We start from the raw sequence: 13048 nt of genomic DNA, 5'->3' as shown, positions 1-13048 counted from the left end.
AGTTCTCCTGTCTTTGCCCAGTTACTCTCTCTTTTATACCTTTGATGACATATCATTTTCTTATAATAGGATTGTTTCTGTGTTGTCAAAACCATCAGATTTATATTTAACTGGTCTTTGATACCTAAGTGCCTGCTTCAAATTGATTGGCTAAATTCAAAACTTGTTTTGAAATCAAAACAGAATTGCTGCTTGGCGTGCTAACTGTACAGCCTTTTGATACAAATGTTTCACTTTGGGTGTTCTCTGTACTTGCAGACTTTCAAGCTGCTCACAGACTTTTTTAAATCTCCCAAGTATAGAAAAAGCACATCATCGTTTAAAGGGACCACACGCTGCTTCTCCCCTAGCATTTTACAAGTACCAAATTCTGTCTTCCTGCCTCTCAATCCCGAGGTGCTCTATCCAAGTTCAAGTGGACGGTTCAGCCAGAGACGCAAGCATTGTTCTAAGAACCTGGGTTCCAGTCTCATCATGGCAGATAGTTGAATTTGAATTCAATTTTAAAATCTGGAATTAAGAGTCAAACGATGTCCACGAACCCATTGTCAATTGTTGGGAAAAATCCATCTGGTTCACTATTGTCCTTGAAACTGCTATTCTTGACTGGGTTGTCCTGCATGTGACTCCAGACCCACAGTTATGTGGTTGACTCTCGACTGCCCACTAGCAATTAGGGATGGATAATGAATGCTGTCTTTGCCAATGATGCCCTCATCCTGTGAATGAATAAAATAAAACAGTTCCTCCTTTTCAAATTGATGGTGAGACTAGAGGATTACAAGGCAATTGGATAATGGGGTGTTCATATTGAAAACTTTAAGCCATTGTGACATGACATTTCTTCCTTCAGTGTGTATCTTTAGAGTGTTGGCCAACATGAATGACAAGCTAATGTCTTCTTATGTTTAGGAAGTTGAATATGTGAAGGAAGAAGCTAAGATGGTGTACTTGCTGGAATGTCTGCAGAAGACACCACCTCCGGTAATTGACTTCACCATTTCACTCTAGTCCAGTTTAGCAATTAAATCCTTTTGTGTCATGAAACATTGCCCTTAGTAATTCATGAGCATTGTGGCACAATATACAAATACTCCTATTGTTACCAGTGTAGGATGCATCTGTCAACTCTTAGGCATGGGAAGAACATGTTGCTGACCGATTGTCTTCAGTTCAGTGTTCAAACTGCTGTCCCTGCCCTGGGAGTGAGTGTTTGGTGGAACAGTGCAGAGATAACTCTAGCCTGTATATAAGTTATACTGCCGTATCTCCCCAAGGAGTTTTGCTAACGGTTAGGAACAGGGACAGAGGGATATGTGGATTATTGTGTATGATCTTTTAAGATGTCAGGACATATTGAGAACTTAATGCGTGAAGCATATGGAATCCTGGGTTTCATAAAAAGGAGTTACTAACACAGAAGCAGGGACATTAACAACGATCCATTTATAAATCTCTGCTTGCACCACAGCAACAATATTATTTCCAATTTTGGCCAAACGCTTTATGTGTGAAAATATTTTGCAGGGTGCAGAGGACAGATGCTAGAATGGTTCAAGCAGTTGGTAATTTGTAGCTGCAAGGAGGTTTAGGTTGGAGAAGCTAATGTTGCTCTCTTTGGAACAAAAGAAGTTGAGGGAAAATCTGATAAAAGCATAGAAGATTATTACCAGGTTAAAGCAGCAAGGTACTCAAACCCAGTTTCCATTAGCTGATTGTACAGAGACTTGTGCTGGTGTTTGACTTGGGGATGGGATCTTGCAGTTGAGTAGATTGCTCACAAATCATCTGCCCTTGTCTTTCTGAGCTGTAAGAAATTGTGATTTGAAAGGTTGGTAAGCTGCAATGCACCTTGTTGATATGACTCTTTTTTTGCTTATTTATGTGAGTGTTACTTGTCTGTAAAGTCTTCTGTGCATGTGTAAATATAGGAGGTATGGTTTATAAATTTGCAGATGACACCAAAATTATTGGGTGTAGTAGAGAGTGAGGGAAGTTACCTCAGAGTACAATGGGACCTTGCGATGATGGGTTGATGAGTGACTGATAGAGTTGAAGTCAGATAAATGTGAGATGTTGCATTTTGGTAAGAAAAAGTAGAGCAGCGGAGTGTTGCCAAGCCAAGAGACCAAGAGTTCAGGTCTACAATTCTTTAAAAGTGGTGTTGCAGGTAGACGGGGTGTTGAAGAAAGCATTTGGTATGCTTGCCTTCATTGGTCTGTGCATTGAGTGTAGGAGTTGGGATGTCATGGTGTGGTTGTCCAGAATACCAGTGAGGCCACTTTTGCAATAGTGCATTGAGTTCTGATCTCCCTACTATAGGAAAGTTGTTAAACTTGAAAGGGTTCACATAAGATTTACAAGGATGTAGCCAGTATTGGCAGGTTTGCGGTATAGGGAGAGCCAGAATAGGCTGGGGCTCTTTTCCATGGAGGCTGCGAGGCGACCTTATTGAGGTTTATGAAAATGAGGGCGTGTAGAGGGAGAATAGCAAGTCTTCTTCCGAGGGTGGGGAAAGTCCAAAACTGGAGGGCATGGGTTTAAGGTAAGAGGGGCCTGAGGGGCAATATGTTTGCACTCAGAGGATCATGCGTGTATGGAATGAGCTGCCAGAGGAAATGGTGGAGGCAGATTCAATTGCAACATGTAAAAGGCATCTAGATGGGTACGTGAGTAGGAAGGATTTAAAGAGATATGGGCCAAATGCTGGCAGATGTAACTAGATTTATTTAGGATGCCTGGTCAATGTGGATGAGTTGGATTGAAGAGTCTGTTTCTGTGCAGTATAACTCTCCGACTCTGTGTACATGTGTGGGTTTGTGAATAGTAGAATGATATGGTTTGGGATACTAAGCTGTTCACGTGCCCAAGCTTGCAGTCTGAACTTTCTGTGAGAATATGAGGAGCCTCTGTTTTTGCTTCCATTCTCCATTGCAGAAAATTGGCCAGGAAATATGTATTTTTGTTTAAGCTGTGAATTCCTGAGATATTGTGCCAAAGTGAAGAGAATGGGGACTTCTGGAGGCTGAGACGATTGGTGTCTAATGGCCAGCATTGATATACATTTTAGGTGTTGATATTTGCGGAGAAGAAAGCTGATGTGGATGCGATTCATGAATATCTGCTCTTGAAGGGTGTGGAGGCTGTTGCTATACACGGGGGGAAAGGTAAGCTCCAACAATAGACTCTTTGTCCTCATAACTCTACTCCACTAGGCATTACCTTCGGAACAGATGGAGAAAATAATGAATTGGGTCAGCTTATACTTCCTTATAGAGAAACTCTGACTGAGAGTGTAATGTTCTGTGCAAACGAGACAGATTTCTTCACTCTGAAACACTTCAGTGTATATATAATGAAAATGACGACTGTATTTTATCCAAGACTGACAAATTTCCATGATGTTGTGGAATTCCAACTTGGAATTCTGCCATTTTAATTTTTTGGTAGTTGCCAGCAATGTTGCCAAAGCCAGGATGAGACTGTCTTGCAAAGTCTGGAAAATTTCTTCCAATGAGAATAGTGAGAGCATACTTTGCAAAGCCATCACTCTTCCCGCTTAGGGGTTTGCTGTGCTCGTGGCTACTTGGTGGAACTGCAGGATCTGGCAGACCCTATGGAGTGGTCGAGGAGCAGAACCTGAATGAAATTCGTCAGGCAACAGGTCATGAAGCTGAAGGGACAAACGAGAGGTCAGTGAAGTCTGAATCTCAGCAGGTGGGACAGGTGGCGGGGGGGATGAGGGGCTTCACAGAGTCTTGAGTCATCAGCAAACATGAAAAAATGGATGCAACTTATAAGTATTTTCACGACAGATTATATGATGTGCTTTGTTTACATGATTCCTTGCTGCAAAAACAAATTAAGATGATTTTGTGTTCTGCAATCTCTGGTTATGCTATATATGACTTTTCATTTTATTTAATGGTTATATTACAAGTAATGAAAGGCTGTATTTTAAATTTTATACAGTTACATGATGAACAGCTGTACGTTAATGATGTTGTTTTGGCATTTCCTAGTGTTTTTCCATAATTCACTTCTCCATTTCCACATTTGTCTGGGGTTTCTGAAGTGCATGTACCTGCAAGGGAAATTTTTTAAATATTATATGACAGATCATATGTAAAATAGTGATTGTGTGAGTATATTATCAATGGTTAGTTGATTTGAAACTGCATGAAGACTGAAGCTATTTTTTGGTCTCCCCCAGAAAACTGTTTTGTCCTCCCTGACATGGTCAGAGACTGAAACTCACTGTTTGCAACCTTGGCATGGTAATTGACCCTGAATTGAGCTTTTCGCTCCATATTTACTCAACCTTTACATCGTCAGTGTCTGCTCCTGACATTGCCTACCTCCAGCCTGACCTCAGATCAAGCACGCTGAAACCCTTATTCGTACCGCTGTTAGCTTTGGATTTGATTATTTTCGTGGTTCCTTGTTTGCTGTCTCAAATTCCACCCTTTCCTTCTGAAACTTGGGTTAACAAAATCCTCCCATCCATATCATAATTTGCACTAATTCTTATTTCCCATCATTCCTGTGTTCAATTCCTTACCTTGGCTTCCTGTTAACCAGCATAAATTTAATATGTTCATCCTTAAATATTGCTAAAAAGAGATAAAATAGTTAGACAGTTTTTTTTTGGTTTTTGAGAAATTTTTATCCTGTTTTAGACGCTCCTATCACATTGCCCTCAGACTTTGTAATCTTGTCCAGCTCTACAACCTGTTGAGACAGTTATGCTGATATAATTCTCTCCTCTTTAGCATTACTGATTGTAATTGTTCCACCATTACTGACTATGTCTTCAACTGCCAAGGTCCTGAGCTGTGGAGTTCCCTTTCTGTGCTCTTCATTTCTCTACCCTGTTCTCTTCCTTTAAGGCATTACATAAAACCCTACCTCTTTGACCATGAACTTGCTCATGTGCTTTAATGCATGACTCTGTGTCCAGTACTGTTTGGTAACACCCCTTTGAGGCTTCTTGGGATTTTCGAAGAAATATTCCTGGAATGTAGGTGTTACTAGTCGGACACAATTTATTATCCTTGCCTAATTTTTTTTAATGTTGAAAATTCAATATTGCTACACATTTTGTTGCTGAGTTTGAAAGTCTTCCATTCTTCATCAAATAGGCCTCAGAGTTTGATTTATTTTTAGGGAGACTGTGGTCTAGTGGTATTATTGCGAGATTATTAATCCAGAAAATCAGCTAATGTTCTGGGGGCCCATGTTCAAATCCTGTCATAGCAAACAGTGGAATTTGAATTCACTAAAGAATCTGGAGTTAAGGGTCTAATGACAATGAAACCACTATTGTTTAAAAAAACCCATCTGATTCATGAATGTCCGTTACGGGAAGAAATCTGTCATTGTTACCTGGGCTGCACTGTATGTGTCTCCAGACCCACAGTAATGTGCTTGACTGTTAACATTTAAGGATGGGCAATAAATGCTGGTTTGGCCCACATCCCTTGAGTGAATTAAAAAAAATAGCAGATATTGAATGATGTTTGGCTTGTGTATGATAAAATGTGCCAGGGAAGATTGATGAGCGTAAGCTCATCCTAATACCACAGCTTTATAGCAACTGATTGAACAATCTAATATGATTTGTTCCTAGACCAGGAAGAGCGGACAAAAGCCATTGAGGCATTCCGAGAGGGAAAGAAGGATGTTCTTGTGGCAACTGATGTAGCATCTAAAGGCTTGGACTTCCCAGATATTCAGCATGTTATTAACTACGATATGCCTGAAGAGATTGAGAATTATGGTAAGAAAAGTTCCCTATTCTAACAGTGCATTAGCGAACACACAGGTTATTTGGGCCCCTTCGAATCTCATATTAGTTTAGGCAATTGCGCCTGTGTTTTGTCTGCTGTTTAATAACAACCTAGGAGCTGGAGGAGGCCTTTGGGTTCAATCTCATTTCAGTTGCCATGGTCCTGAGCTGTGGAGTTCCCTTTCTGTGCTCTTCATTTGTCTACCCTGTTCTCTTCCTTGAAGGCATTACACCTCATTTCAGTTTTCTTGCCTTTGCTCCATGCCTATTGGTACTATTTCTGTACTATTGTTGTACAAAAATCTGTACAATTCAGTGAGTAAATTTCAGTCATTCCAGGAAAAATGTATGAGAGAAAATGGGTTCAGACTAAACTCAAATTACCAGAGTTTCAAGAAGGATATAGAACAGGAGAGATTAGCAATCATGAATACAGGCGAGAAAAGTTGTAAAGGAGATTAAGAAAATGGCAACACATCAAACAAGTATTTAGCATCTGGCTGCACATGGTAGGAGACACAAAGAAATATTGGAAGAACCTCAGGTCAAGGAAATTAAAGTAGCTCATTCCAGTCAAGAGCTGTACCAGAGAAGTTATCAGGACTAAAAGCTGACAAATTTCTTAGACCTGATGACTAAATCCTAGGGTTTTAAAAATGTGGCAGCAGAGGTGCATTGGTTTCAACTTTCCAGAACAAACTCTGTCATTCCAGAATAATCCTTATGAGTTAAATAGTAACAAGCATAACTGCACTGAGACAATCTTAACAAGGATGAGGGCAGTTGGAAGTTTATAATATGATTAAACAGCCAACAAGATTTTATAAAAGGGAAATCAAGTCTGAAATATCTTGTAAGAATGTTTTGAGGCTTTATGTATCAAGTTAGATGAGGGGGACCAATGAATCTTTGCGTGTAGATTTGCCAGACTCTGGATTGGTATTACTTTATCATGGATTAAACATTTCTTAATGTTTTGAAAGGCAGGCTGTAACTAGTGGAGTACAGCAAAGATCAGTACTTAGACCTCATTATATATAATGTGTATCAATGGGGAAGCAAGTGTAATATATTCAAGTTTGCTGACAATATAAAACCAAGCAGGGCAACAAACTGTGAGGAAGATGCAAAAAACTTGCATTTATGTTGGAGCCTAATGACACTCAAAGCACTCTATAGCCACAAGTATATTTCAAAGTGTATTCATTGTTTTCAAAAACCAAAAACGAATTTATTGTCGCAAACATCAATGTGATATCATTAGAAATTATTGTCTGTGTTGTTCATGTTGACTGAGGGGTAGATATTGCCCAGGACAAGGTGATACATTACTTGTTTTTAGAAGTAGCACCATGGAATCTTTCACACCGACTTGAGAGAGCAGACAGTCCTTGGTATAATGTTTCACCTGAAAGATAGCACCACCGATATCTCACCATTCCTTCAGTACTGCACTTAGTGTCAGCCTGGAGTTAATGTTAAAGTTTTTATATTTCCAGGCAAAACCATCATCAACTTAGAATAGGGCTATCAAGAAGTACATGAAGTAGAAATTAGGACCACTTTGTTCACTTGCACCACTCCAAATATTTCCTGAGGAACGGGCATACTTGCCTTAGAAGTGTTACAACAAAGGTTCACTGGGTTGTTTCCTAGGGTTGTTCTGTGAGGGAAGGTTGAGTAGAATAGACATTTATTTTTGTGGTTTAAAAGATTGACAGCTAATAATTTTGTATGGAAGGTTTTTCGGGTTTGCAGGATAAACACAGTGACTGAGAATCTGAAACATGGAGTCACAGTCTCACCATAAGAGTTTGGCCATTTAAGACTGGCATGAGAAATTTCTTGACTCAGAGGATTGTGCCTCCTTTGAGTTTTGTTTCCTAGAAAGCTGTGATTTTCAGTCATTCAGTATCATTGAGTAAATTCATGGCTAAGAATTTTTTTTAGACAAGGAAATGAAAGAATATGGAGATTGGGAGGAAAGTGCAGTTGAAGTTGAAGATCAAGAATGATCCAATGCATGGTGGACAATTCTCAAAAGGCTTGTATAGCTACCTCCCATTTCCTGTGTTCTCCATGGGTTTGTCCATGTTAAGTCTCATTTTTTTCCCATTCCCATAGTTTAACCTTGCATTAAAAGTAGCAAGTGCTTTTCCTTCAATTATTTTAGATTTCCTTGTATTATCCATTCCACTACCATACCTCTCTTTAGTACTTAGCACTTTTTCTTTAATATTTATAAAACTTTTATGTTAGCTTTGATATTTGCCTTCTATAACTCTTATTGCTTGATGTTTTATCCGTGTTTTGCACTTTATAACTCTCTCCTTCTCCTAGGCTTCAGTTGTTGCTTCCGTTAGTGTCAAACTTTTAGCTGGATGATACTTTTTATCATTTGTTGACTATGGCTGCTTACTGCCATGTACTGCACAGTACGAAACATGTACTGTTTAATTTTGCCTCAAATGTTTTCCATTGTCTGTATGATTGCAATTAACAGCTCAGCCCACTTTACTGTCAACAGTTTCTTTCTCATCTCCTCAAAGATCGGCTTGCTTAATTTAAAATTTTTTGTTTTCTCATTTCTTCCACCGAAACCACTTACATAATGAGCTCCTTCTGGATTTTTTTCAGAAATCATGGTAAATTAAGGCGTAGGATATCACTGTGCTTCATGGCATAAGTGGAGCTGAATGCACAGCTCCCTGGGGATTTGACTGAAGCAGACTTTGATATGTGAACATATACTCACATATAATGCTTGAGCTGCCAGAGTCTGACAAGTCAAATTCAAGTAAACTCCTTCACTCAGTACACTTTGCCTGTATGATGCTGATCTTTGTATTGATGATGTATTCTACCAATGTTTGAGTCACTAAGTTTCTGAAAATCCCTTAAATCCGAGCACATCCTTTATATTCAGTTCACAGAATTGGACGTACAGGACGATCAGGGAAAACTGGGATAGCCACAACATTCATCAACAAAGCATGTGGTAAGTTTTTCTTCATTCATCTTTTGACTGGTGTGGAAATGGAGACAATGCCATTGATATTATTCTGCGTTAAAAATCTGCCAACGAAGTTAACTGACCCCCTTTTTAGAGTAATTATTGGCAATAAACACACATTGTGCTGTCCAGAGAACAGGAAGTGAGTGAATTCAACCTCAGAAAATTTTGAACAGACTTAACTCTGTTCCAGTGAAGGTTTGAATTTATTTTGTTTGAATGTTTTAATTCATTAATCACAACCCTTGATGCATTTCCATCCTTGGCTAAGTCACTGCCCTCAGTCTTGCTGGTAGGGAGGAGATACAATGACCAAAGATTCAGGAGGGCAAGGTTTTCTACTCTTGACACTCTGTCTCTCATTACAAATCACATGTATGTGAAGACAAGGCATGGAAAAAATCTGTTTCGGTTGCAATGCTAGCACACACATACAGCCTGCACACTGTTGTATCTCAATTGATGGATAGATTGATCATATGAAAGATGAGAGTTGCCTGACGAGAGCCAGCTTTTGTGAAGTTGCACTGTGGCCAAGGGTGTATAAATGTTTATTAACCTGTGGATAGTTTGTATTGTAACTCTGCTTGGTTGCAGTCTTGCTGCATTGGGCAAACTTGTTTACATATTGAATAAACTGGGGGTAAAAATAAACTTGAAGTATGTTCTTAGAGTTTATCGATGCATTTTCGTATTTGTGAGGCTCACTTGTGTTTCACAGATGAGTCAGTGTTGATGGACTTGAAGGCCCTGTTGCTGGAAGCTAAGCAGAAAGTCCCACCTGTTCTTCAAGTCCTTCAGACAGGAGATGAGACTATGCTGGACATTGGAGGTATGTCACCTGTAAATGGCAAGCAGCTTAACTGTTCAACTTTCATTTGGCCAACTTGGAAAAGGCAGATATGATGTCTTGCACCATAATCGCAATTCACATCTGTCCAAGTGTAGAGAAACACAGCAGTCATTCTATGAATAGTAAGATTCCAAGAGATGCTGGGCTTTGAGTGGTGTACCATGGGGCTGTGCTGAGAGAAGCTTATTTCCAGTGATGACTAACAGCTTCATTTTACACTTCAGAAGATCTAAATTTTTCAAAACTAAATTTCTTCCTGGTATTTGTACAAGCTCCACACACTGGCTGGCCTCTGCTAATGAGGCAATGAAACCAGTAAAGAAAAACTCATCTTTTGTTTTGTTTTCCTCTGTCTCCCTTGCGGAAAACACCTGGGCTTCTGCATTCCTCAGCCAAAACCAAGAATTGTAATGTTGGGCGTCATTATACCAGCATGATTCGGAACAATACATTCTGCCTCCAGAATTGATCTGATGATCTGCCTGAGAGAGGAAATTTACAGATCGATTTGCCTACTACTGTTAAATTTAAATCTCTCTTCTGATCTAATAGTCTCAGAATAACGTTGAAGAAGCAGTCCAAAAAATTGGTTACGCTTCAATATGTTCAAACACACCTGATGCACGTTGGGTTCCATACTCTGGAGCAAGAAACACGTCATGAAGGAAGTTGCTTCACGCGAAATTTGCTAATAACTCCTTCCCACTCAAATGACACCCTCTGACCAATATCATCTTTGGTGCCATACCTTTTCATTCTCCTGAGAGTCTACCCCAAACATACATTCCAGTCCCCCTCATGTTTTCTACCATCGTCACCCACTCCTCCTATCGACCACTCTGCTTTCCCTTGTATTTCCTACTGCTTCACTCACAGCATTCTCCACACTTCTTCCCAACCTGCTTTAATATTTTCCATGTGGCTTGAGGCAACTTAAGGCTGTTGGATAAATGTCAGTATTTTTCAGTGATGTAATTCTGCAGCAAAATGCATGAAGAGCCTGTTGATTGATTGTAATATTGAGATTTGGGCATGCTGCTGATGGCTAGTACTGTGTCTGTGTAGGCAGTATTTAAATCTATGCTGTATAAGCTCCAGAGAAATCTGATGGAAAATTGTTTGCTAATATTTGTGTGCAATTCTGATTCTTTGTGCAGGTGAAAGAGGCTGTACCTTCTGTGGTGGCTTGGGCCATCGTATCACAGACTGTCCTAAACTGGAGGCCATGCAGACAAAGCAGGTCAGCAACATTGGACGGAAGGACTACCTGGCCCACAGCTCAATGGACTTCTAACCCTAAATATCCCTGTACAACTGGCAGCTTCAGGAACAAATCTGTGCACTGCAGTTCGAGAGAGGATAAAGGATTCTGTTCAGCTCCCTGCATTTCCCATAGTTGTCTGTTTTTTAATCCAGCTGTAAGCACATTGATCCATGATTTTAAAAGGGAACATTTCATTATTGCAGAACACTTCAGTTTGTTAAGCAGTTTGCTCCCGTATTTGAACATGAACACCCTGATGAACAAGGATCAATTTTAGTCAACTGCACTTTAATTGGATTTCTGTAAATGAGATTCTGCTTTACATAATCCACAGCAGGATTATGGATGCCTGTGGTGATCCTCATTACTGTGTCAGTCAACTGACCACGATAGTAATTGTTGAAAATAAAGACTATTATTTCTTAAATAATTTCTTCAATGTCTCAGACTCCCCTCCCATGTTTTATAAAACTGCTTCCTGCTCCAGATTGTCCTGGAATACAAAGCTAACACCAACTTGTCTTCCATGAGCAACTGTTCTACATGCATTCATACACGTGGAGCTGTCCTCTGCAGGAATAAGGCACATGTCCAAGCATTGAGCCTTTTTGAATTAAGCAAAAGCATGGTGGACAATAGTTCTCTGGTGAATTCTATGGAAATTTCTCAACCTTTCAGAGCCAACTTCTCAGCTATTCAATATGGGTACCTCCAACAGGGTGACTTACTTGAATTGGCAATCCTGATGTTATTTCCCAAAACAAAAGAAACTGGATGTGGATATCGTTATTTTGAAGAATTCAACATACATTTATTACACCTATCATTTACATACACTACATTCCTCAGGCATGTGTGTCTGGGCTTAAAATTAGATCACATTAAAATAGGAGCATGCTTCTAGTACAGTTACATGCTTCAAATGATCCAAATTAAGTTAGAGTATGAGATCTTTATAGCCTTGGGTCACACACTATGATAATATATGCACTTCTCTGAAAAGTCTATAAACATGCTGACTGTTAAACATGACAAGCAGCACCTTTAACAAATGCAATAGAAATAGTTTTTCCCTCTGAAATTTGGTATTTTTGCGTCTGTCCTGATGAATGCAAGCTGAAAACCTTCAACATCATATCTTTTTTGTTTAGAAATATCAGAATATTTTGAAAGGCTACAGAAGAAAAAGCAAATTAAAAACAATCTGATTTGAAAGCTTTGATAGTTCACTGGTTATCACAGAAAATAACAAAATTAAGAGAAAAACTGCTGGGAGAGAAGTGTAGAGCAGAGATTAATAAATTTGTGTGAGGTTGAGCACAAATTAGAGAAGACAAAACATACAGAATTAAAAGCTGCGATTAGTTAAAAAAATCAGAAGGATGACGCAGTTGGGACAAAATAAAAATAAAACTAATGAGCTGGCTTTTGTCTGAGTGATGTTCTCCAATAGTCAGTAGAAGACCAGAGAACTGCTGACAAGGAAAGTAGTCATGAGATGTAGTAAAGCCAGATTCAGGAACTGAAATAAACCTAAATGGATGCTGAAAATTTGAAATAAAAACAGAAAATGCTGAAAATACTTTGCAGGTTTGGCAACATCTGTCAGAAGAGAAACAGCATTGACATTCAAATCTGTAACCTTTCATCAAATTTAGGTATTAGAACCCTAGGGCTAGATTTTCCAAGAGTGATGATCTCTCCGATTCAACTCCTGACGTTCTATGGAAAGACTTGAGTTCCAGATTTCTTAAAGGAGATTCTAATCAGATTTCTTTCAGAAATATAGAGCTGTACTTCAATTTTAACAGTTTTTGCCTAATGCACAACTGAAGTGGAAATCTGTGTTAACTTCTAACAGCCACTATCAAACAAATAGTGCATTAGAGTGATGTTAGGAAGGGTAGCACATGTAGGGGTAGGGTACACTTCAGCTGGGGATAGGGGTAAAATTCCAAATGAGTAGAATTTTTACACCCTTTAGGTGCCAGTCAGCAACTGTCTTATCAGTACAAATCTCATCTTCAGTGTAGAGGACTATCGGGTCCACACTGACCCTCCAAAGTGTATCCCACAGACCCACCGTTTCCCATGGCTAATATTCCTAGCCTGCACATCTTTGTGAATGTG

General features: G+C 39.3%; 1 protein-coding gene across 4 annotated transcripts in view; it reads left to right on the top strand.

Annotated features, from left to right (window-relative positions):
- LOC125463490 (probable ATP-dependent RNA helicase DDX41) overlaps positions 1-11348 on the top strand; it is a 62288-nt gene extending 50940 nt beyond the window's left edge. For all 4 annotated transcript variants that reach the window (XM_059653774.1, XM_059653772.1, XM_048554785.2 and 1 more), the window contains 6 exons: positions 913-984; positions 3071-3167; positions 5630-5779; positions 8715-8786; positions 9523-9633; positions 10812-11348. In XM_059653774.1, the coding sequence (XP_059509757.1) occupies positions 913-984; positions 3071-3167; positions 5630-5779; positions 8715-8786; positions 9523-9633; positions 10812-10948 (639 nt within the window). In that variant the 3' untranslated portion in view covers positions 10949-11348. The remainder of the gene's footprint in view (positions 1-912; positions 985-3070; positions 3168-5629; positions 5780-8714; positions 8787-9522; positions 9634-10811) is intronic.
- The last annotated feature ends 1700 nt before the right edge of the window (positions 11349-13048 follow it).

This window comes from Stegostoma tigrinum, chromosome 22, assembly GCF_030684315.1.
Source record: "Stegostoma tigrinum isolate sSteTig4 chromosome 22, sSteTig4.hap1, whole genome shotgun sequence".
Taxonomy (NCBI): Eukaryota; Metazoa; Chordata; class Chondrichthyes; order Orectolobiformes; family Stegostomatidae; genus Stegostoma; species Stegostoma tigrinum.
Note: the sequence above shows the minus strand (reverse complement) of the source record. Positions and strands in the feature narration are given on the sequence as shown.